This window comes from Carassius carassius, chromosome 2 (assembly GCF_963082965.1).
Source record: "Carassius carassius chromosome 2, fCarCar2.1, whole genome shotgun sequence".
In the NCBI taxonomy this organism is placed as follows: Eukaryota; Metazoa; Chordata; class Actinopteri; order Cypriniformes; family Cyprinidae; genus Carassius; species Carassius carassius.
The window spans coordinates 45,674,289-45,698,880 of NC_081756.1; the positions used below are offsets into that span (position 1 = coordinate 45,674,289).

The 24,592-nt window shown below is 38.1% G+C and overlaps 1 protein-coding gene across 2 annotated transcripts; it reads left to right on the top strand.

The window, feature by feature from the left end:
- Positions 1–5,239: 5,239 nt before the first annotated feature.
- Positions 5,240–24,056, top strand: LOC132110700 (hepatocyte nuclear factor 4-beta-like). 2 transcript variants are annotated; one of them, XM_059517544.1, is made up of 10 exons: positions 5,240–6,164; positions 8,518–8,668; positions 9,628–9,722; positions 11,816–11,919; positions 13,011–13,160; positions 13,334–13,421; positions 14,502–14,654; positions 15,432–15,695; positions 22,400–22,519; positions 23,813–24,056. In XM_059517544.1, the coding sequence occupies exons 1-10, from the start codon at positions 6,050–6,052 to the stop codon at positions 23,923–23,925; spliced, it is 1,353 nt and encodes a 450-aa protein (XP_059373527.1). In that variant the 5' UTR covers positions 5,240–6,049; the 3' UTR covers positions 23,926–24,056. The 2 variants fall into 2 exon arrangements, with proteins under 2 accessions (XP_059373527.1, XP_059373519.1); XM_059517536.1 differs by having other exon boundaries at positions 5,242–6,164; positions 8,485–8,668; positions 23,813–24,055.
- The last annotated feature ends 536 nt before the right edge of the window (positions 24,057–24,592 follow it).

Consider the following 24,592-nt stretch of genomic DNA (forward strand, 5'->3'; position numbering starts at 1 on the left):
TTCAGTAATGCAGTGAGATGTATTATTTATTATTATTATATTATTATACTTTATAATTATCTAACAATAATATATAAAAAATATATAAAATCCTAAAAAACTATATAATAATGAATTATAAATTAATAATTCATATTAATATAAAATATTAGATTATATTATAGAATTAATGTTATAAATACTATTATAGTTTTTTTCAGTTGCTTTGGTGCATTTCTGAGATCAGAAATGAAGTTCTCAAAACTACTTGTACAACCTCCACATCATCTAGTCATTAATACACATCATAAAAGCAGTTTCTTGTTCTTTTGAACAAGTTGCTATTGCTTTTGTACATTCATGCAATTGATTATGTACATTTATCTGAGGTTTCCTACATTATCAGTTGCTAATGTCTTCATGCTCAAAATGTTTTATATAGTTTTCTGTTCAATAGTCTTGTCCCTCAAAACATCTAGTCTTTAGTTCATCGTATAAGTCATTAAATTCAAAATGGTTCATCTGTCAAGCACTCTTTTTTTACACATTACACACTTTTTGTAAATTTGTCATGAACAGTGCAAGTGAATCTTGGCTAATGGAGAGAATGTATATCCACCGATGATAAACCATTTCTCTGAAACAGCTCAAAGGTTCGTCTCATGAATCTTCAGTTGGAAAGCATATACTGTATAGACAGAGGACAACACAAGAGTTACAAATTCTGACAATGGACTTATTTTTTTATTTTCATCTTTGTGCCCATATTTATTTTTCCTTTTCTATATCACAATAACAGAAAACAGAACACAGTTGTCATACCACTAGTAAAAGTGTAATTGGGAATACTATCCTCTCTTTCAATCAATATCTCACATACAGTAATGTGTAAATTTGTACTTTTGAAATGGATATATGGCATACATAAGCATATGGCATACTGTTCAATAGTGTGACTGTCATCCAAAATGTTGCCATGGTTTACATCAGGTATGTAATACTAACAAAGTGCACTGTTATATTGACAACATGACTAAGCTTTTTGACTATCTTGTTTTTGAACAATGAAACAAGCACTTTTCATTCTGATGGCACTGTTATGTTCATTGACATAGATTCTTTCTTTTGAGAGATGAACGAAAGATTTAGAGTAAGTTACAGGCTTTTGCAGGTAATCCATTCTGTTACAATCCAATCCAGGTGCTGTTCATACGAATTGTTTTGAGAAATACACATTTTTTTTTGCAGATATTAAGGATGATTTGAGATATACATCTCTAGATTAAATATAGATATACAATCTAGATTAAAATGGCTCATTCAAATTCTGCCGAAGGCATTCAGAATATGTGTGTTACCCAAATAAAATTGACAAACAGTAAGTCTTTGAGAAGGGGTTTATCAAGCTAGGTGGTGCATTAGAAAAGGGGCTCATCTCCTGTTTCCAAAATGCATCACAAAGTGCTTGAAAAAGCTGTAAACTAATTCCACATTGCACAAGGTGCAAACAACCTTACGCCTGTTTCACACATACTCCGTCTGCAGTGCAGCGCAGCACGTTAACGCCGATAACGGCCCACCACTAATATATATATATATATATATATATATATATATATATATATAAAAATATAAATATATATATATATATAAAATATCTTGCAGTGTCAGCAATTACAAATGACTCTATGAACCTTCACTATGCACTACAGCACATCATCTATGGCTGTAGGCTACTTATGGTTCATTCTATGAAATCACTGCTGAAATTCTCATGTAAACAAATGTAATTACTTCAGTCACATGTTACTCCAAATCTCAAATCATCATATCAATCCACTGATGTTTGCAGGGCCTTTTCTTCATGCGGCTCATGGCACATTTCAGTCTTTGCATATTATTCTTTTGTCCATCTGCTCGGAATCTTCCCCTTGAGTCTGCTTAGAAATAGTGGACAGTGCTGAATGCTCAGCGTGCTCGTCTGCATCTGAAGATGTCTGGAAAAGCCATCGGTCCAAGCCCGGTTTTTGGAGTATGTTCTCTGAACTGCCTCCCAGTCTTGGCGGTGTCCATGACAGGTCCTCTCCTGGTGAGCTTGCTCCCATGATGAATGGCCACCTTTCTATTCTTTATTGCTCCACTAAATCATACAACTGCCATGTGTTTCTAACCCATTTTTGCTGCTTTTTTATCGCCCCTCTGTTTTTTTTTTTTTTTTTGGAATTAAACTACAGATGTCTTCTTTTTTAATAAGGAACATACAGGTCTAAGAGACTATTTGCATGTAGTTTGCATGCAGGCTTCTAATTCACAAATGCAGATTCTTTTCTACTAACATCCAATAAGCATGTGCACACATTCCTGGTCAGGTGCGGTCAGGATTGCTGTGGATATTAAAACATAATTGGTCTGAAAAATCTGCAGGTTCATTACTGAAATATTAGCAAATGGAAAGCATAAAAACCATTAAGTCCCTTCAACTAAAAGTATTCATGCTATTACTAATAAAGTGAATATTTGAAGTAGTTCAATTTTGTTGATAATTCAGTTGTGCAGCGCTTAATGATTAGATGCAATGTATCATCGTCCTGTAAACCACAAAATGATTCTCATTCTATACCTCCTGGCCATGTATTTTTATACTCAGATTTTGTCCCATTAGGAAACTGCTATTGCTATTTCAGCTATTGCTTTTGCTGAATTAACTGAGGTCTGTGTGAAATATGTAGTATGGATGTAGTACATCTCCATAGTGTGAACATACTTTATACGGCCTGATTACCTCTAGCTCTGCTCATTCCAATCATTTGCATAAATCTGAGATGTGTATAATTATTTGTGTGTGTGTGTATACTGTGCGTATAGGATAGATAGATAGATAGATAGATAGATAGATAGATAGATAGATAGATAGATAGATAGATAGATAGATAGATAGATAGATAGATAGATAGATAGATAGATAGATAGATAGATAGATAGATAGATAGAACAAAAAGATTTGAACAAGAAAGAATTTCAGATGGCAGGCTGTTATGAAGGCCAAGAGCCATCATTTATTTATGTTTGGTTAATATTTGCATTTTTGGTTAATATTTGCATTACAGGCAAGGTTGTGACAGCACTGAGCAACAGCCAAGTCCAATTTTGCTGCTCTCCACACTTCACCTTTCCAGACTGCACAGGCACCGAGTCTGAAATACAGCTGCTCTCGCCCATCAATCACTCTTTAGTCCACACATGCAGACAGGTAGAGCTGCCTCTAGTGCACCTGTGAGGAGTAAATTCTGGTGCACTGACAGAGCCTTACACTGGCTGTAAACGCATTCAGATTTAAGACAGGTGAGCCACTTATTTTAGTCAGTTAAGGCCTTGAATAAAACACTGCAATCCAAACCTTGGGTATCTGCAGGGGCCTTTTTTCCTCTTGTAATGGTAAGACATGTTCGTGATGTTTCTCCATAGGTTTTAGGTCTGGCATCTGTTCTTTAAGTGCTCTTCAAAAAACTAGTGTGGTATTGAAGTATACTCTGTACTTTGTCTCCACCTAGTGGTCATATAAAAAAACAATTTCAAGCTAAAATAAAAAATAAACAGAATAATAAAAAAACAGACTAATAATTAAGAATTACAACTGTTTTTATTTATTTTATTTTATTTTTTTAGTATGAAGCAGTAATAACTTTCTTGGGGACCATGGCACACTGCTCAGCTGTGCTGTGACTGACAGGTTTTTATGAGCTGTCAGTCATCTAAAGTGAGGTGTGTGTGTGTGTGTGTGTGTGTGTGTGTGTGTGTGTGTGTGTGTGTGTGTGTGTGTGTGTGTGTGTGTGTGTGTGTGTGTGTGTGTGTGTGTGTGTGTGCCTATTATTGTGTGTTGGGGGAGGTCTGTCCCACGGCCTAGTCTGACATTTAGAGAGGAAGCGATGCTCACCAAGGAAATCCCATTACAGCAAATCATGATGGATCTTTTTCTTAAAAAAAAAAAAGTAATATACAGCCCGACATATAATTTGTTATAATTTGTAAAAAAAAATAAAATGAATACATTCAGTTGTACTCCTTTTTATTTGTATTAATCTGTTACATAGTTATTTTGAATAGTGGAATAAGAAAGACCTAAATAGTCTTAAAATATCTGTCATGTCTCAGTTGTAAGCTATCATCAATGACGAATTGTTATCATTTGGTGAAAGGACTTAATAGAAATATTGCTGCATTATTCTTAAGGAAGATATTGTATAGAGCACAATATAAAATAAAAATAAAAAAGTAATATAAGCCATTAGTTAAAAAAAAATGTCTTGCGATTTTGAATAGCATTTACCATCACACTATTCAGAAATCACTGCTTTATGATTTACACAAATTAAGTTAGTAATGTTCTTACTAGGGTTCATCTAGAATTACAGAACCAAATTACTCAAACAACAACATATGTAAAAACACATAATAACAATTCATGAAAGTACATCTAAACAAAAAGACAAAGAAAACTTAATAATATAAAAAACATAATATATATATTACAAACTTAATGCTGCAACACAGACCATAAACTATGAATATTCACTGGCCACAGCTGATGCAAATTGTTGAGATATGACCCAAAAATGTGCATGTGTGCAAATAGCATAGTACTGAAAATAAATAAATAAATAAATAAATAAAACAAAAGATTAAGAAAATGTACTGGTATGAAGTCTGCTCTTAAAAGCAACTTTGGGCTTTTTTTTAAAGAAGTTAATAAATAAATATAAAGCAGTTGGAGTTAACATGTTATGAATTTTGAATAAATAAGACAATAAAGTCACAATTTTTTAATTCAGTGATCATATGGTTGTTTGGTCCTAGAGTAACATATCGAGGGAATTTGACTTTTATGGAAAGTGCTAATGGTTCAAGGAATTAAAAAAATAATAATAATAAATTGCTGGAACTTTATAGAAAACGTGCATGTGATGTGCATATACTCCACCCCCCAAAACTAGAGGTTGCTTATGTTTGGCTTATTTTCCCAGACAGTGTTGCTAATTTTGGGGAAGGTTTTTTTTGTTTGTGTTTTTTTTTTCACCAGGCCTCTTATTTCTCTAGCAAAACCTGGCAACAATGACAGCTACTTTTAAATAAGGCCAAAAGATGTAAGAATACAGTCCAAATCTACTGGTACTATTCAGGAAAAAATGAATGACAAAAAAATGACTGACTGCACCTTTAAATATCCAAGTAGTTTTGCGGGGCATTCGGCAGTGTTCTTGTTGATTTGTGCCGATAGCTAATACAGTTCTCTAGTGAAAGAGCTTAAGCTGATCTTATTGTATCACTTGAAATGTGAAACAATTTGAATGTGGCAAAAGAGAAGGAATGTAACGCAATAGCATGTTATCATCTTGCCTTTGATCAATAGCACTGTTGACCTGACAGCAAATATACTGAAAGGGCAAAGTTCAAAAATAAAAACTACTGACTGTTCTCCTGAAGAAAGAAGATGGGCCTCCAGCCACCAAAACACCTCCCAGACTTATATAATTAACACTATGTCTGGGACGACCATGTGATCCCGCTGTAGTCCTCGGTGCTATTCATGGCGCAGGCCTTAAGGTGCATCTCAAAGCAAATCGGCCAACAGAGCAACACTATGCTGTTGTTCCTGAACAATAAATATGATCTTGATGCTATTTCCCACTGAAGACTGATTCATGTTTACCTGGTCCAGATCCCTCCCCTTTATGATTCCCTCTATACTGATAAGAGAACAGCAAACACATAGACATTTGGCAAAATCTCAGCCTCTCTATCAGTCTAGCTCTGTTGAGCCTTGGACAATAATTGCTGTATTTCAGCAAATCAAAGAGCTCCGCTTCAGTTCCTGGGTGCAGGGAACCTATGGCAGAACAACGATCTTGACGTGATTCCACCATTTGAAATCCATTTACAGGGAAGGGCAGAGTAATATATTCTAGAGCGCACTGATAAGCTCGGATGGACTCAACAGGCCGCTGAGTGAAACGCTGGGGAGCTTTACAGTGTGCTGGTGATTCTCCAATACAGGCCAAATCCTGACTTTAACATGAAGATCTCTGGGACTTCACTCGACCTGAGTGCAGCAGACTATGGGATAACCCTGGACCCTACAGTCACCATGCTGGAGTTTGACGGTCTACGTGTTCTCCCTCTGCAAACAGGTACGTCTAACCTTTGATCTAATGATTCAATAGTCAGTGACTGAAAACAAGAATGTTTTCATTCTAACAAGAATGTTTTTGAATTCTAAGAATGTTTTGTTTACAATATAAAAACATAATCCAAACATTCTCTGAACGTTCCAAATGTACAATTTAAAAAAAAAAAAATTGTTTACGTTTATTAAGGAAATATTCCATTTGATCATTTTGCAAACATTATGGCAACCATACTTTTAAACGTTCTCTAACATTCTGAACCAAGTATAAACAAACATTCTATTAATGTTACTGGAAGAACATTTGTTTATAACTTAGAGAGAACCTTGCCATCATTTTAGACCAAGTTCTGAGAACTTAGGTTAATGCTGGTTAGTGTGTGTGTGTGTGTGTGTGTGTGTGTGTGTGTGTGTGTGTGTGTGTGTGTGTGTGTGTGTGCGTGCGTGCGTGCGTTTGTGTGTGTGTGTGTGTGTGTGTGTGTGTTTGTTTGTGTGTGTGTGTGTGTGTGTGTGTGTGTGTGTGTGTGTGTGTGTGTGTGTGCGTGCGTGCGTGCGTGCGTGCGTGCGTGTGTGTGTGTGTGTGTATATGTATATATTTTTTTTTAATGTTCGTTTTTTAAATACATTTTCTAAGGTAAAATGTTAACAATCCCACATAGGTGCAGCAGAAGCATCCCATTATCCAGCCCAGTTTCCAAAACACAAGCAGGGGAGGCTTGTTTGAATATGATTGATATTGCATTTGAGTAGCATTAACACAAACACAAAGATAAATGTTTAAAAGCGGTCTGTCAGCAGTCTGTATGCATGTCTGCTACCAATTAACATTGGAGAACTGCAGTGCAAGCCAAGTAGAGCATGTGTTTAACCACTCTCATTTTAACTTCCCAATGACATTAGTTCCTATAGCATGATATGCTGCTATTTCAATTACTGACTGGTCATAAGAGGACTTTTCAAAAGCTATGCGCACAACTTCAACCTGTTCCTGCTTTCCATTATAATCTCATTTTCTTTCATCATTAGAAGCGTTGCTGATTCAGACATACTGGATCCATCTTACCAAAGCACACATGCGTGGGTGCCAGAAGCATTGTAGACTCTTAATATAATAGAACTGCCCTTTGAACCCAGAGGCGTTCTGTATGTTAGAGCATATTACCTCTCTGAGTGGCTTTAAAGTGCTGAGGGTATTATCTGCGTACATTAGGCTTTATTCCTGAAGATGTGACATTCACTGGCTTGGGATGCAAACTGGTGGCAATCAAATTCTGTGTGCAAATTTTAATGCAGCACATGAGGGAATTGAATAAAATTTTAGCTAACACTATGAAATTACCTGGGAAATGGCAATAGACTGAGTCTTTTCACTGACCTGTTTAGTTAAATGGAGTTTCTCTATAGCAGAGTAATAAATATTGAGACTCTGAATCCACTGGGTGATTTCCTACGCTCAGTTAGAATTGCATCATACTTTGTAGATCTGCAACAGGGGCACTGACGTACATTTTTTCCTCAATTGTCTTTAATATCAATAATACTAATATATTGTTGAAAACAGCTAAATTTCTGATCAATTCAGTCTTAATTGTCCTTAATAGTTTACCCAAAAATGTATTTGCCAAAATGTACTCGCTTTCATGTCATCCAAGATGTAGATGGGTTTGTTTCTTCATCAGAACACATTTGGAGAAATGTAGCATTGCATCACTTGCTCACCAGTGGATACTCTGCAGTGAATGGGTGCCGTCAGAATGAGAGTCCACACAGCTGATAAAAAACTGAAGAAAAAAAAAAGACATTTTTAACTTCAATCCATTGCTTCCTGTCCATAATATTTCTCTCTCCAGTGAAAATGTGATTTCATCTAAATCCAGAGAGAATTAAGCACAGATCAGTCTAAGACAGATCTAAACAAATAGGTGGGTGGATTTTGATGTGAGAGGACAACAGGGGATGGACTTTTTCACTGGAGGAAATTGAAAATTATAGGTAAAATTCAAAAGTGAGCGACTTCTGGAGGATCATGTGACACTGAAGACTGGAGTAATGATGCTGAAAATTCAGCTTTGCGTCACAGGAATAAATCAATTTTTAAAATACATTATTTTAAGTTGTAATAATATTTAACAATATTTGTGTTTACATTTTAATTTAATTATTTTTTTTTTTTTTTGATCAAATAAATGCAGCCTTAGTGAGCTTATTGAGACTTCTTTAAAAATATTTTTTTAAATCTCAAACTTTTGAACGGTAGTATATGTGTTGTCAAAGTGATGCTACAGATGTCAAATTCTGTTTTGTCCACTCTTTTTCCAATGAAGAGCCACTAATTCCAGGCCATATGCCTGGATCAGTACCAGTGTCTGCGCCGCTGCAGAGCAGCGTGAATCTCTGCTCTATCTGCGCAGACAGAGCTACGGGGAAACATTACGGTGCGTCCAGCTGCGATGGCTGCAAGGGCTTCTTCAGAAGGAGCGTGCGCAAGAACCATGCCTACACATGCCGGTGAGAACTCACCATCACATTCACATCTATATGTGCTTAACATTCTTGTAGTTCCTTTTTAATTAATTTCTAGACATGTTAGTGTGGACTCTATGAACTGTTGTTAAACAAAGCAGAAAGAGCGGTAAACAATATAGAAGGGTTTTAAAATTCATATTAGAGATGAATTACTTTACATATACCGTTTGTTATTTAATACTCATTGAAATCACAGTGAACGTCTGTGTAGGATCCCATAAACACTAGCAATGAATGAAACACTGGAATTTAAATTAAAGTAACAGAATTAAAGGATCCAAAATACAAGCTAAAAATATTTTTGTTCATTTAAATAAAGCTAAAATAAAATATAAGTATTAGAAGAGAAAACAAAACAAATTTGAAACTAGAAAAAAAACTAATAGAAATTAGAAAAGCATATAACACAAATACTAAAAATAAAAAATAAAATTAAGTTGAAAACTAAAATTATAAAAATAAAAGCTGATTCAAAACAGTATATAAATAAAAATTAGTGTATAAATAATGCTAAAATTACTTAAAATAAATCTAAATAAAAAAAAGCTATTTACATTTTATCATATACAAAATATAATTTACAAAATACAGTTAGCATTTTTATATTTTATATGTATTTTTATAGTATTATTAATAATTAATTTTTAAAATGCAACTAATACAAATTTGTTTTATATATCCTGTACAACATCACAGCTCAGCTTATAAAACAGAAATGTTATTTCACATTTTAACAGGACTTGGTTGATACACACATTGTCTTTTTGGCAGTAGCCCACATCTATAAATGTTCACAGTGTCTGTGTCCTCTAAAAAATATTCGGTGATCTGAGACCACCTTCATCAGAACGTGTAAGAGGATGACCTGAAGTGTTTCATTGGATCTCTTCAAATGTGAGAATTACAGTAGCCTATGTACTTCTGTCTCTGTGTGTGTTCAGGTTCGGCAGGCAGTGTGTGGTGGACAAAGACAAAAGAAACCAATGTAGATACTGCAGACTTCGAAAGTGCTTCAGAGCCGGCATGAGGAAAGAAGGTGAAAGTCCATTTCATTTTAGTTTATGATTCAGACTTAAAAGAGTTTCTTCAAGGTCACGGATATGGACTAGGCCTGCGTAAACTAACTGACGTATTGGACTTAACCTAACATTCATGAATGTCTGCAACTCTATATGACTTAAAGATACTGAAAAACTGGGTGAGGTCATGCTATTACAATCGGGGAAGTCGTGGCCTAGTGGTTAGAAAGTTTGACTCCTAATCCTAGGGTTGTGGGTTCGAGTCTTGGGCTGGCAATACCACGACTGAGGTGCCCTTGAGCAAGGCATCAAACCCCCAACTGCTCCCTGGGCACCGCAGCATAAATGGCTGCCCATTGCTCGGGGTGTGTGTTCACAGTGTGTGTGTGTGTGCACTTTGGATGGGTTAAATGCAGAGCACGAGTTCTGAGTATGGGTCACCATACTTGGCTGAATGTCATGTCCCTTTCATGAAGGTGATTCCCAAAACCATCATATCAATTTTAATATACTCTCAAGGAGAAAAGCAAAGAAACATCTCGGGTTAGGCATGTAACCATGGTTGCCCTTCTAGGGAACTCGCGCTGCATCCTCTAGCGCAGCGGTTCTCAATTCCAGTCCAGGCGCCCCCCTGCTATGCACATTTTGTATGTTTCTCTTATCGCTTCAGACAATTGTTCTATTTGACTGTAAGATCACTGCAAAGTGGATATCACAGGATACTCCACCATGACTCCAGTTCTAAACAAATGTATAAGTTTAATTTAAAGGGCATTAAAGCGTGCGAGACGTGAATTTAAATTGTATTTATTTACAGAGGTATATTATGTCACACTTAACGCATCTCAAGTAAGTTTCGTCTGGGTGTAAAGATGCTGCAGGCTGTGGTGCAGCACAAATCCATGCATGAAGTTCTGAAGTGATGTAAACTTCAACAGATTTCCCTGCTCTATCCCCTGGGATCCGATAATTCAAGAGAAAGAGTGTCTGGATCCTGAAAAGTGCCTGAGCTTGCAATGGAAGCTTTCGAACCTAACATTTTCGAACCTAAGAAACCCCACAGAACCACCCAGTCTTCACCCGTCCCTCAGCAGCAGCAGGACCCGACCTGCGGGACACAGACGTTTGTCCCTCATCCCTCGAGAAGAGGGAAAAACACAAACAGAGTTTTCTCATTGGAAATTCTTATAATGAGTGCATTCAGAGCCCTCGAGCACTGATCCCATGTGCTCCTCACCAGGACACATGTGGATCAAGTGTGTCCTCGGGTATCAGAAACCTTGGACACAGAGGCAAACACTTTCTAAAAAGCTCACTTGCCTTTGTTCCTCCATAACGCATTCAAACACATGGCTCCTGAAGACAACAAAAGTTGCGCCCGCCTGTGATGTCACGGGCTTAGTGGGCCAATGGGATTGGAGTTGTTTCACACGTGCTTCAGACACCGGTCCTGCTGGCGGCAAGCCCCATAGTGTCTGCTAGAGGACGCAGCATGAGTTCCCTATCTCAAAGCGTGAAAACGCAATAGTGTAAACCGGGCCTAAGACTCAATAAAAAGTACACTTAACATACTTTAAAAATTATTATTACAGAAATAATACCATAAAACAATATTTGCATGATAATGGCAATTAAATTCAAATGTATTATAGTCTAAATTTTATTATAATACAGTTGAATGTATTGGTCTACTTAAGTAGCACTTATGTATATCATTATGCCATAATTATTTATGTTGTCTCATGGTAATCTAAACTATACTTCAATGTCATTTCTATTTCAACCTTTAAGTCATGTATTTAAATATTGGCATTCTTGTAATTGCACATCTGTAGTGATGAAACTGCAAGTCAGTGCATTTAAAATGAAAATAAGAATCTTAAATGTAATATCAAATAATACACTGCAGTTAAAATACTTTGTATGTGCTTTTGTATTGTAGTCAATTACTGTAAAGCACACACTATTATTAAAACAATGATTTAAAAAGCACTTTAAAGTAAAACTTTTTTTTTCTGCATCCACTGGCTACATGTTATCTGTTTTCTATAAAGAAACACATTAGGTAAATTGACATTATTTTTCACTGATCTTACTTTGTGTCTCTTAGCTGTTCAGAATGAGCGTGACCGTATCAGCTGTCATAGAGAAGGTCAAGGCGTTGGGACTCTCACCATCGATGTGCTGATGCAGGCGGAGACTTGCACTCATCAGGTAAGCTTTCTGCTGAACTTGCTTTCAGAACATTAGTAAACAATATTATTAATTTCACAAAACAATTTGCTATATATATATATATATATATATATATATATATATATATATATATATATATATATATATAATACATATAAGGTACTGAGTGAACAGTACCTTATATGTATTATATAATATTATAAAACTTAAACAATGATTTAAGTGGGACAGCCGTTAGGGGGCCTCAGCAAATGTTCAAGGTGACCACAAAATGACTTAAATGTAGGGTAGGTGATTTCGGAAAGGCTAGCAATAGCAAGCTAGCTTTGAAAGCATAAAATCCCACCCTCCCTGTAAATCACTCTCCAAAGCCACACCTCCTCCAAAACACATGACATATGCACAGAGACAGAGCAGAGGCTACCCAACCACACAATGAGAGACGGCGTTGGTGGAAGGTGGAATGAAATGCTGTCAGATTATCTCATGTCCCATTCAGCAGTCGAGAGAACATTACTGTACCAAGCACATGATATTAAAATAATAATGCCTTCCATTCTTGCTCGATCTGCAATAGCGTAATGGAACGTGCTGATAATATATCACGTCTGTGCGAACATGGTGCATGGAGGTATGCAAATACATGACATATGTTTCTTTCAATTAGAACATTTTGCATTTTCATAGGCCTCATTGATCTGAACTTACACTCCTCCGATTTTCAGTGAACATTGACTAAATTTTCCTGTGCCAATTGAAAGAAAACAATGTTGAATGCAGAGTTTGGTTATAATGAAACAGAATGAGAGATTTACAAGGTTTTTCTTTAAAAAATTACAAAATTTGAAAGACTTTATTTAATACCAAAAGTAAGTATTGTCTATTGGCACGTTGTCAGTTTCTTCTTTGCTCTGCGATGTATTTTTCACTGCTTGAGAAAATGATCTGTGGCGTGAGAGCGCCATGGCTTGTTGGACGTAGCAACAGTAACTAAAGGGGATGGGTCTATTGTAAGTCACTTTGGATAAAGGCGTCTGAGAAATGCATAAATGCACATGTAACTAAAGTACTCAGTTATATCAAGCTCAGAGTCATTCTGCCATCTACAGAGCCCCTCCCAGAATCCCATGAGCGACATCAAAACCAAGAAGATAGCTGGCGTGAGTGATGTGTGTGAATCCATGAAACAGCAGCTCCTCCTCCTAGTGGAATGGGCAAAGTGCATCCCTGAATTCTGTGAGCTGTCGGTGGATGACAGGGTAGGCCTGCTCCTGAGTGTGTTTGTTTGGTAATGAGCTGTCACTTCCTGTCTGTAGCAGGCACTGAGTGTGTGTGTGTGTGTGTGTGTGTGTGTGTGTGTGTGTGTGTGTGTGTGTGTGTGTGTGTGTGTGTGTGTGTGTTTGTGTGTGTGTGTGTGTGTGTGTGTGTGCAGGTGGCACTGTTAAGAGCTCACTCCGCTGAGCACCTCATCTTAGGGGTGGCACAACGTTCAATTCCTTACAATGACATCATCCTACTGGGTGAGTAATGGGCTGGATAGGGTTCATTTGAAAATGGGCCGTTCCTGTTATGCACTACATTTTCATGTCCCAATCATATTGCATGTATTGAATAAAATGTTAAAATACATAAAATAAAATATTGAACTTACTATTTAAAAAAATGGAAATCATATTACTTGACCAATCAAATGATGATAGGGGGGTTGCATGTAATTTGTTTTAGGAAATAAATCACAAAGTTGGAATTAGAAAATAATTATGCACAGAAAGTTGAATTGGACTTACATGAAGTGTAACTTGCTGAGACTTTCTCCCTGGTCACCGTAAATAAAGGCCTATAAAACCCAATATTTCTGCATGTATTCTAATCATATCTTTTTTCAGTGTGACTTGTAACATTATGTCCAGGGACTACAGATGAAACATAGCCTTTGGCTAATTCTGATGTATTTACAGAAATGTTTTATTAATACACAGTACAATGTCCCTGTTAACTAAACAAATAAAAGACAAACATTTTAAAACATTTCGTTTTCAGAGTTATTATTGTTAACTAAAATAAAAAATAAATAAAAATGGTTTCAAAAAAATAAATACATAAAAATATGTATAGATAACTAAATAAATAAATAAATTAGTATTCTTTTTTATCTAATTTAGATAAATGTCTATTTTTAAATATTCTTATATTTTAAAATGACAAAAACACACAACACAATTATTAAAACTTTAACTAAAATTAAAATGAAAACAAATACAAAAATCAAAACTAATTTAAATTATTAAACAAAAAACTATAATATTATCTTAATGACACAAAAAAAAAAAAAAGAAATACTGATTTCTAGGCTTTATTAACATCCTGATGGCTTCCGTCTTTTTAGGCATCTTGTTCATTTTATTGTCACTGTATAAATGTTATAAAATGTATAATCAATACATTTTAGGTACATGTTCCCATTTATGAATTATACAAATACTTGCTTGAAAAAGTTTCTTTTTGTTGTTGTTTTTGTTGTTTTTAAGTTACAGAGCTCACAACTCGAAAGTGACAACCTTATTGTGAGCATTATTTGTCATTATACTGTGTTTGTACAGGAAACGACTTCATCATTCCTGTTCGAGGCACCGAGCAGGAGATGTCCAAGGTAGCCACTCGTATCCTGGAAGAGCTGGTGAGACCGCTGAAAGAGCTGAACATCACAGACACTGAATTTGTCTGTCTCAAAACCATCGTCTTTTTTTCCCCAGGTTAGTCAGGGATCATCGCAGTGTTCCCAGTCAAACACTGTCCGTGCCAGGAGCGTCTGCACTTGTTCTTGGCACTCTTTGATTGCATTATGTTTTATGGGGATCTATTAATATCTGGGACATGCTGGTGTTGAGTTCTAGACTTTCCTGCCTGTTGCTCTGGAGGTCTGATTAATTTAATTTAATTTACTTTGGTTTCTGTAGAGGTTGACATTTCTCTCCCCATGCGATCTAACTTGAAAATATTACAGATTTTTCCCTTTTTTAGCAGTATTTTGTATATATATATATACAAAATACTGCTAAAAAAGGGAAAAATCTGTAATATTTTCAAATATAAATATATATTGGCCCAAAAATATATTTGCTACAATATGTTGTTATAAAAAATTTTGATTTTGGCATATGAAGGTAGAAACTTCATATATTTCAGTATTGTCAAATTCATAGCATATGTTTCAAATATATAGCATATGTTTCAAATATTTGTTTCCTGTGTATTTTCTTGAAAATGTTATATTATACAGTATGTGCTAACTGTGTAAGCCTTAATGAAATTTCCTCCAGGAAGTGACATAATTTCAGAAAAAAAAAATGGTGAAGAAACCATTTTCACTTGTAAATTTCACAATTACAAAGAAGTAATGAAATGAATTAAACAAATATCCCGTTTATCCAATCCATGCACTACATGCCAAATGAAGTTTCAGCTAATCTTGAATCTCTCAGTGAACTTTGTTTTGCAACTGATGTCATTGAACTCGGTGTATGTTTCAGACTGTTCTGGAGTGCAGTGCACTCAGGCAGTGCGCCGACTGCGATTCCAGGCCCAGGTGCTGCTGGATGAGGCCACGAGTGAGCAGCGAGGCCGGTTTGGGGAGCTGTTGCTGTTGCTGACCACACTCCAGAGTGTGGCCTGGCAGATGGTGGAGCAGCTGCAGCTGATGCGTCTCCTGGGCAAAGCCAATGTGGACAGCCTGCTGATGGAGATGCTCTTGGGAGAAGAAGCATCCAGAGGATCTGAAGCACTGCCTGCATCAGGTATAAAATTAATGTGCTTTGTCCCGAAGGAAAGACGAATCACAAATGAGAACTCTTTAATGTCTCAATTATTTCTCCTAGTCAGCCATGAGATTGAATTAAGACACTCACTGAAGTCTTGCACTTCCCCGTGTCTCCATTAAAAAAAAGATCTCATCACATATGGAAGCATATGGGTAGCAATATTCAATTTGGGATGTAATATGCAAAATGACAATGCAATATGTAAAATGACAATGCATTTCCGTATTTACATTTACATTTTCCAATACATTTGTGCAACGTTTGGTGCAAAATGAAAATGAAAATTAAATTACATAATTTTCATTTGCCATTTCATACACCAGTTTTAATATGTAAAATGAATACTAATTGTAACGCTTTATAAGTTGCAAAATTAAAATGAAAATGTATTACAGAGATGATTAGATATGTATAACATGTTCAAGCAATAACTGTGGCAAAATGATCATTTAAATGCTATTTTTCTTAAATGCATTAACACTCACAGTCAAGACACTTACGATTGCATTTTCATTCAATGTCCCGCAATGAATGTAGCAAAATTCAATGTGCACATTGAAAATGCATTCCGAGCCGATCACGTCTCCGCCCCCTCACGCCATGTCAATCACTGCGTGAACAAGGCGGGGCTTGCAGAAGGTCAAGAGACTCAAATCTCAAGAAGAGGATTCAAGTGAGAGAACATGGACAAGAACGTTGGCCTGTTTACGTTTTGATCATTTCGGTTTATGGCTTCAATATTTCATTCGCACTTATGGGCGGAGCTGAAACGCTGCTTTCATCTGATTGGTCGAATCGCTCCACCTTCAGCTCGGTCTTTTCATTCTTTCAGGCAGAATAAGAGTCAGTGCGAGTGAAGCACTGTAATGTCTGAAACTACACTCACTTTTAATTAGCATACTATTTGAATCAGATGTAGCTGGGCACATAATTCGTGCTGCTGCGATTTGCAAGAGACCCCGTTAAATTATTTCTAGGTTGTATACTGTATTGTATAAATATTGTCCCACTGATAAAAACAGTGCAAATAGTTCTGTCTCCTTGGATAACAGTGAAGTGGAAATAAATATAGTTAAATTTATTAAATAAAATTAAATAGGATTTTTTGGGAAGGTAAGTCTGGCCAGTTATACAGCAACACGAGTCCGACAAGTCTGAAGATCTGAGCTGAATTTGGTGAAACATTAAAGTTCTAGTCTTTGTCAATTACTCTCATAATAAATAATAATAATAATGTTACCCGTATTTTTCGGTATAAGTTGCATCAGTCCAAAAATACGTCACGACGAGGGAAAAAACATATATAAGTTGCACTGGACTACAAGTCGCATTTATTCAGAACCAAGAGAAAACATTACCGTCTACAGCCGCGAGAGGGCGCTCTGGGGTAGGCTACAGGAGCACTGAGCAGCACAGAGCTAATCTTACTATTTTTATTTAGAAATGTAACTATATTAATTTTTACAACTATTTATTAATGTCACACACACATACCTAGTGCCTTATGACTTAAAATATGAGAGTGGTAAATGTTACAGACATGGAACTGTTCAGTCTATTATTGATTTTTATTTCCACTTCACTTTTATCCAAAGAGACAGAACTATTTGCACTGTATTTATCAGTGGGACAATATTCATACAATACTACAACCTAGAAATAATTTGCAGGTCTCAGCAGCACGAATTATGTGCCCAGCTACATCTGATTCAAATATTATGTGAGCGGTGGTTTCAGACATTACAGACTTCACTCGCACTGACTCTTATTGCTTGAAAGAATGAAAAGACCGAGCTGAAGGTGGAGCGATTCGACCAATCAGATGAAAGCAGCGTTTCAGCTCCGCCCACAAGTGCGAATGAAATATTGAAGCCATAAACCGAAATGATCAAAACGTACAGGTGCCAACTGTCTTGTCCATGTTCTCTCACTTGAATCCTCTAATTGAGATTTAAGTCTCTTGACCTTCTGCAAGCCCCGCCTTGTTCACGCAGTGATTGACAAGGCGGGAGGGGGCGGAGACGTGATCGGCTCGGAATGCCTTTTCGATGTGCACATTGAATTTTGCTACATTCATTGCGGGACATTGAATGAAAATGCAATCGTAAGTGTCTTGACTGTGAGTGTTAATGCATTTAAGAAAAATAGCATTTAAATTATCATTTTGCCACAGTTTTTGCTTGAACATGTTATACATATCTAATCATCTCTGTAATACATTTTCATTTTAATTTTGCAACTTATAAAGCATTACAATTAGTATTCATTTTACATATTAAAACTGGTGTATCAAATGGCAAATGAAAATTATGTAATTTAATTTTCATTTTCATTTTGCAACAAATGTTGCACAAATGTATTGGAAAATGTAAATGTAAATACAGAAATGCATTGTCATTTTACATATTGCATTGTCATTTTGCATATTACATCCTAAATTGAATATTGCTACCCATATGCTTCCATAATCACAAACTAATTTCTCATCAAAATCTTACAAGATTACCCTTGAAAAAAGAAGTGCTTCATTCACTCATAGTGTACTTTTAAATCTTAAATGTATATATTAAAAAAGTTACTGCATTTGTATATAATATAGTATTGATGAAATAATGAAATAAAGTTCTTTCCTAACACACTTAAGTAAACTTTTTTAATCATGTCAAATTAATTTTACTTTAATACTATTTTGTTGTGCTTTAAAGAAGAACACTTATTTTGATGAACATACTAAATCATACATTTCCTGTCAATATTCATGTAAAGTTAATATATTTTAAATGTACAAAATGTCAACTGTATTACTACAAGTATATTCAAAATATTTTTAAATGCATTACATAGTTTCAATAGAAATTACATTAATGTATATTTTATTTTAGCATAAATGCTTCAGCAGTACACTTATTTCAGACAATAAAACCATATTTCCACGATATTTCCTTATTTCAGACAATAAAATTATATATGGCATCTACTTCACTCCAACTTGAGTAAAAAAAAAAAAAAAAACATTCTAAAATTCAGCTAATTGCATTTATATAAATGTAAACTATTATACAAGTTAATTTGTTCAATTTAACATTGTAAAAATTAAGTGTCCGAAAGCATAATCAATTTGTACTCAGTTCTTTTTTTTGTGTATATTATTTATGTAATAAGTGCTCTTTTTTACTCTTACACTCATATTGCATGTCAAAAAATATTCTCTCCTCTGTTTATTTCTCTCAAGGAATTTTAAGAGGAACATATGAGATAAAATTCAATCAAAAATTTAAGATAGCTGAGAATTCAAAACTATAGTCTCCTGAACGTCTCAGTTACGTACGTAACCCTCGTTCCCTGATGGAGGGAACGGAGACGTTATGTCGAACGACATATGGGGTCTCACTTGGGAGGCCAATCATCTCTGAGTTTAAGAGAAAACACCAATGAAAATTGTATGCCGGAATGGTATGCCAAGGCGATGGCATCCACTATCCAGTGGGCCAACCTCTGCTTGGAGACAGCCTTCCCCTTCTGCTGACCTCCAAAGCAGACCAGGAGCTGCTCAGAGCTTCTGAAGCTCTGGGTGCGGTCCACGTATATGCGAAGTGCTCTTACGGGACACAGCAACGGCAAGGCTGGATCTGCCTCCTCCAGGGGCAGCGCTTGCAGGTTCACCACCTGATCTCGGAAGGGAGTGGTGGGAACCTTGGGCACGTACCCCGGCCGGGGTCTCAGGACAACGTGAGAGTAGGCCGGCCCGAACACAAGGCAGTCTTCACTTACCGAAAATGCTTGGAGGTCCCCGACCCTTTTGATGGAAGTGAGCGCGACCAGGAGCGCTGCCTTGAGAGACAGGAACTTAAGCTCGACTGAATCCAGCGGCTCAAAGGGACCCCTCTGAAGTCCCGCCAGGACAATAGAGAGGTCCCAGGAGGGAATCAGGGGTGTCATAGGAGGATGTAACCTTCTGGCACCCCTCAGGAACCTAACGATCAGGTCATGCCTGGTCGTGCCTGAGCATAGGCCTGCCTCGTAGAGGGGGCTCTAGCCTGAGTGATAGTGTCTACCAACGCTGGGGGCAGATCACTTAGGTCTGCTGCGTCCCATCCAGAAGCCACACGTGGAGGTTCCAAAGATCTGGACGCGGGTGCCAAATGGTGCCAAGCCCCTGAGAGAGGAGGTCCCTCCTCAGGGGGATGCGCCAGGGAGGGGCTGTCACGAGGAGCATGAGTTCCGAAAACCAGGTCCGGGTGGGCCAGTAAGGCGCAACCAACAGGACCTGTTCCTCGTCCTCCCTGACCTTGCACAGCATTTGGGCGAGCATTCTCACTGGGGGAAACACATACTTGCGTAGAGCCCGAGGCCAGCTGTGTGCCAGTGCATCTATGCCCAGGGGGGCCTGGGACAGGGAATAGTACAGCTGGCAGTGGGAGGACTCGTAGGAAGTAAACAGGTCTTGGAGGAACTGGCCAGAGACGCGTGGATAGGCGTTGTGTCTCTGAACCGCGACCTCTTGACCGTTGGCGAAAGGGGGCGTCGTGGGTGAGAAAAAGGGGGCAGTGCATCGCTCATCGTCAACCCATGAGCCATGCAACTCAGAGGAAAGGGAAATTGCTCTTTTTTTAACAAAGTGGGTGCCGCCGGCCATTGGACCAGCAGCGGAACAGAAAGAAACAAAAACTGAGGATTCTCCACCCGGCCCTCCTCCAGGGGAAGGAGTGGTGCTGTCTCCGCCAGCTCCTGAAGAGCAGTCTGCCACATCTCCGAGTTGCCCGTGTCAGGGCCGCTTAGTCATCTTTTTAGAGGACTTCGCAGCCGGGAGTGACACGGGGGGGCGCCGCTCTCCTGCGCGGGGCTTGACCCACTGGCCTCGAAGAACTCTCAGGGGGGCGTCCACGGTGACGAGCAGGCTGAGGCGCTGCCCGCAACGGAATGGTGGCAACCGGAGGATCACGTCGGGGCAAGATGTGCTGTATGACCTGTTTTTGCACCGCCGAGAACTGCTGAGCAAAGTCCTCGACCTTGTCGCCGAACAGGCCTGCCGGGGAGACGGGAGCATCAAGAAAGCGGGCTTTGTCGACGTCTCTCATCTCGGCCAGGGTCAGCCAGAGATGGCACTCTTGGACCACCAGCATGGACATTGCCTTCCCGAGGGACCGCGCCATTACCTTCGTCGCCGGTAAGGCGAAGTCAGTCGCCGTGCACAGTTCCTGCATCAACCTCGGGTCGATACCACCCTCGTGCATTGATTTCAGCGCCTTGGCTTGATGTACCTGCAGGATAGCCATGGCATGCAGGGCAGTGGCAGCTTGGCCCACAGCACTGTAAGCCTTGGCAGCCAGAGAGGCCGACAGCTTACAGGCCTTGGACGGGAGACGCGGACGATTCCTCCAAGTGGCGGCGCTTTGTGGGCACAGGTGCACCGCAACCGCTCTCTCCACCTGGGGAATGTCCACGTACCCCCTGGCTGCCACGCCATCGAGGGTGGTGAGGATGGAAGAGGGAGACGAGTGGTTTCTGGCCGTGAAATGGGCCGTCCACGACTTCGTCACCTCTTCATGCATCTCATGCATCTAATCCTCGGGCAGCGCACCGAAACACACGCTGGGGCCGCTACAAGACGGCCCAGCAGAATCAATCGGCAGCCGCACGGGACACCCGTTGCGGGAGGAGCGAGAGGTCCGTGGGGCTTGGCCCAGCTGAGAAGCTCTCACTGTAACCCTCAGATCTCCCAGAGCGCCAGCCGGCGGTCCCCTGCTCGAGCCAGAGAAACCGGGACGGGTGGCGACAGAGGGGTCTGCAGCACTCCCCTTGAGGAGTGAGAGACGCGATCGCAGCACTGCCATGTTCATACGCCCACAATAGATGCATGAATCATCCACGAACGCAGCCTCAGCATGTTGGATGCCCAGACACTGCAGACAACGCTCGTGACTGTCAACCGAAGACAGGAAACTAATGCATCCAGAAGAACACGGACGAAAAGGCATCTTGAAAAAGACGCGAATCGTCCGTGATTTGCTCTTTTAGAAACTGCTCTTTCAGCCGAAGCGCCCAGGGGAATCGCCATCACAGGGACACCGCTGTACTGCGCCGTCACACCGACCAGGAACAGCTCTCGGACACACAGATGAAGGCTTTTAGAGACTGGATACATCAACTACTCGGCTCCGAAACAAAAATCTAATGAGTGGATGCACCTGTCGCCCTATTTATACCCGTTGGCACGGGGAGTGGCTCAGGTATGTTAAATCCACTAGCCAATTTTCATTGGCGTTTTCTCTTAAACTCCAGAGATTTTTGAGACCCCATATGTCGTTCGACATAACTCGTAGTGACCAACAGATAGGAAACTATAAAATGTTCCTCTGGGTTGGCATACTGCTGATTTAGGATCGGTAAATAAATTCTTGGATTTAGGTGAGCAGTGCTGGTCCGGAGACATCATGGAGAGTCACTGTAGACTTTCTCTAGCATAAACTTCAGTGAACTCAGAGCTGGTTAAGATTCCATAGAGATCTCAGTCCAGAGTCCATCTGTCTCAGTTTAAGCTTTAGGGATTTAAACAAGACCCACTATTAGCTCTCTGAGGGAATGGAGGCCCTTTCTGACTTACCTACAGTTAAAGTATGAACAGGTTGGAAAGGGAATAAAACAGTAGGCTTTTTTTTTTTTTTTTTGCCTTTCTGTAGAGTCAAATCCTGAGCCTCTCATATTCACCACAGCTACAGAGTCTGTCCTCTCCAGAGGAATACTGACAGACCATATCCCAGTGCTTAACTTCACATCCGTGATCCTTCCTGTACCCTCCTGTGAGTATCTCAAGCGCAGGTAGTCCAGCTGTCAGTCCTATAGAGTTTAAAGGGATAGTTCACCCAAAAATCTACATTCTATGTCATACCAAACCCGTATGACTTTTTGTACCTCCATGGAACATAATAATAATAATAATAAAAGAAGATAATTTTGAAGATGTACCATAGATAAAACAAATATTACTGTGGTACATCTTACAGGAAAATACTGCTTCTGTCTCTCTACTTTAAAATTGCATGTTTAATTCAATGTTTCTTGCAGAGTCTGTGTAACTGTTTGTGAAATTCACTAGCGATTTCTGAGTGAAAACTGTTTCAAAGTAAATCCTACACCAAATGTTTTTCAGTGTAAGAAAAGTCTGATATATCGCCAATATACTGTGTTAATTTTTCGTATTGGTTCTTCACAGGTGTTTTACCTGTATTTTGAATAACACATTGCATTAGCGTTAAAGGAAAAATCTGTAAAGGTTCTGGCAAATAATTACCAGTACCTTGTCCATTTTCTACTGATGCTTTTCTTACAGTGCATAAAAATAGCCCATATGACCAATGAACCATATTCTAAGTCTTTTAAAGGTGTGTAGCTTTGTGTAATCACAGAATATTTATGTTCGGATGAAGTATAAGGCTTAAAAAGCTGGAATCTTTAACTATTAATGGTAGTTTCCCATATATAAATAAAAAGGTAATTGTGACTTTTTATCTCACAATTCTGAATTTTTTATAATTCACAATTTACTTTTCTCAATTTTGCCTTTTTTTCTCAGAATTCTGAGTATTCTGGAATTCTGTTTGTTTGTTTGTTTCATTTCTGCCATGGAATTAAGGGGGAAAAAAGCTAAATGCAAATCTGAGAAAAAAGTCAGAATTGTGAGATAAAAGATTGATTGATTGATTGATTGATTGATTGATTGATTGATTGATTGATTGATTGATTGATTGATTGATTGATTTGTACATAGTATGTACATGAGGAACAGGACTGTAAAATAAAGTGCAACCAGTTGAGCTAACATTTTACTTTAATGTGTCCTTGTTACACGTTACACGGTACTTACTATAATAATAGCAATTAATTATGCATAATTACATACAAGTAACCCTAAGCAAAACCCAAATCCTAACCCTAACCATATAGAAAGTGCATGTAGATATTTAATAATACTCAGTAATTATGTATAATTACACTGTAACAAGGACACCTTAAAATAACGTATAACTAAATTTGACTTCATTAATTGCATTATTAATGTCACTTTTGTCATTCTGACCTTCTGAATACATCAGCTCTGTCTGAGGACCCCGTGCTACCCACAAACACCGGAGCAGAGGTCTTCACACATGGACAAGCAGCAGACATGCCAAGAGAAATGTCCAACAGTCTCCACACGTGCCTTTAACCACATGTACAGTATAAAGGTCCTCAGTTAAACAGACATAAATAACTCTATATACTAAAGACTGCTCCTGATAGACACATATAGACACAGACACTGAAATTATAGATGAGGAGTCCTTGTATTTTACAGTGAATAATGCTTAATAATAGTGTTAAAATCTAACAGTTTAACAATTTTAATGTGAGTGAAAAATTAACAGACAATAAAAAGCCTCCAAGCTGTATATAAATATTTTGTTTTGAGATCACTGGTAAATGATTGTCTAATTTATTGCATGGTGACATTGCAGGGCGCATGCATAACCATTACAATTCAACAGCTCTCGTGGGTTCAGATACAGATGTCGAACACATGAGGGTTGGTCTGCCTTATGTAGACAAAAGGGCTGCCTGGATTTTTATTAGCATTTTCTCTTTTTTTTCACTTGAAAATGAGGGTTTTCTCTAGGTCTTAAACATACTTGTTTTGTTATACACTGTAAAAAGATTTTTGAAGTTGTAAATAAAACAATTGCTGAAGTAGAATTCACAAGAAACTACTATTTCTGTTTTTCTACTTTATTTTCCCATTTAATCAGTGCCTTACTCGCCATTTCTATGTAATTATTTGTGAAATTTGCTAGCAATATGTGTGAAAATAGTTTCTGAGAAAATCCTACACAACTTTC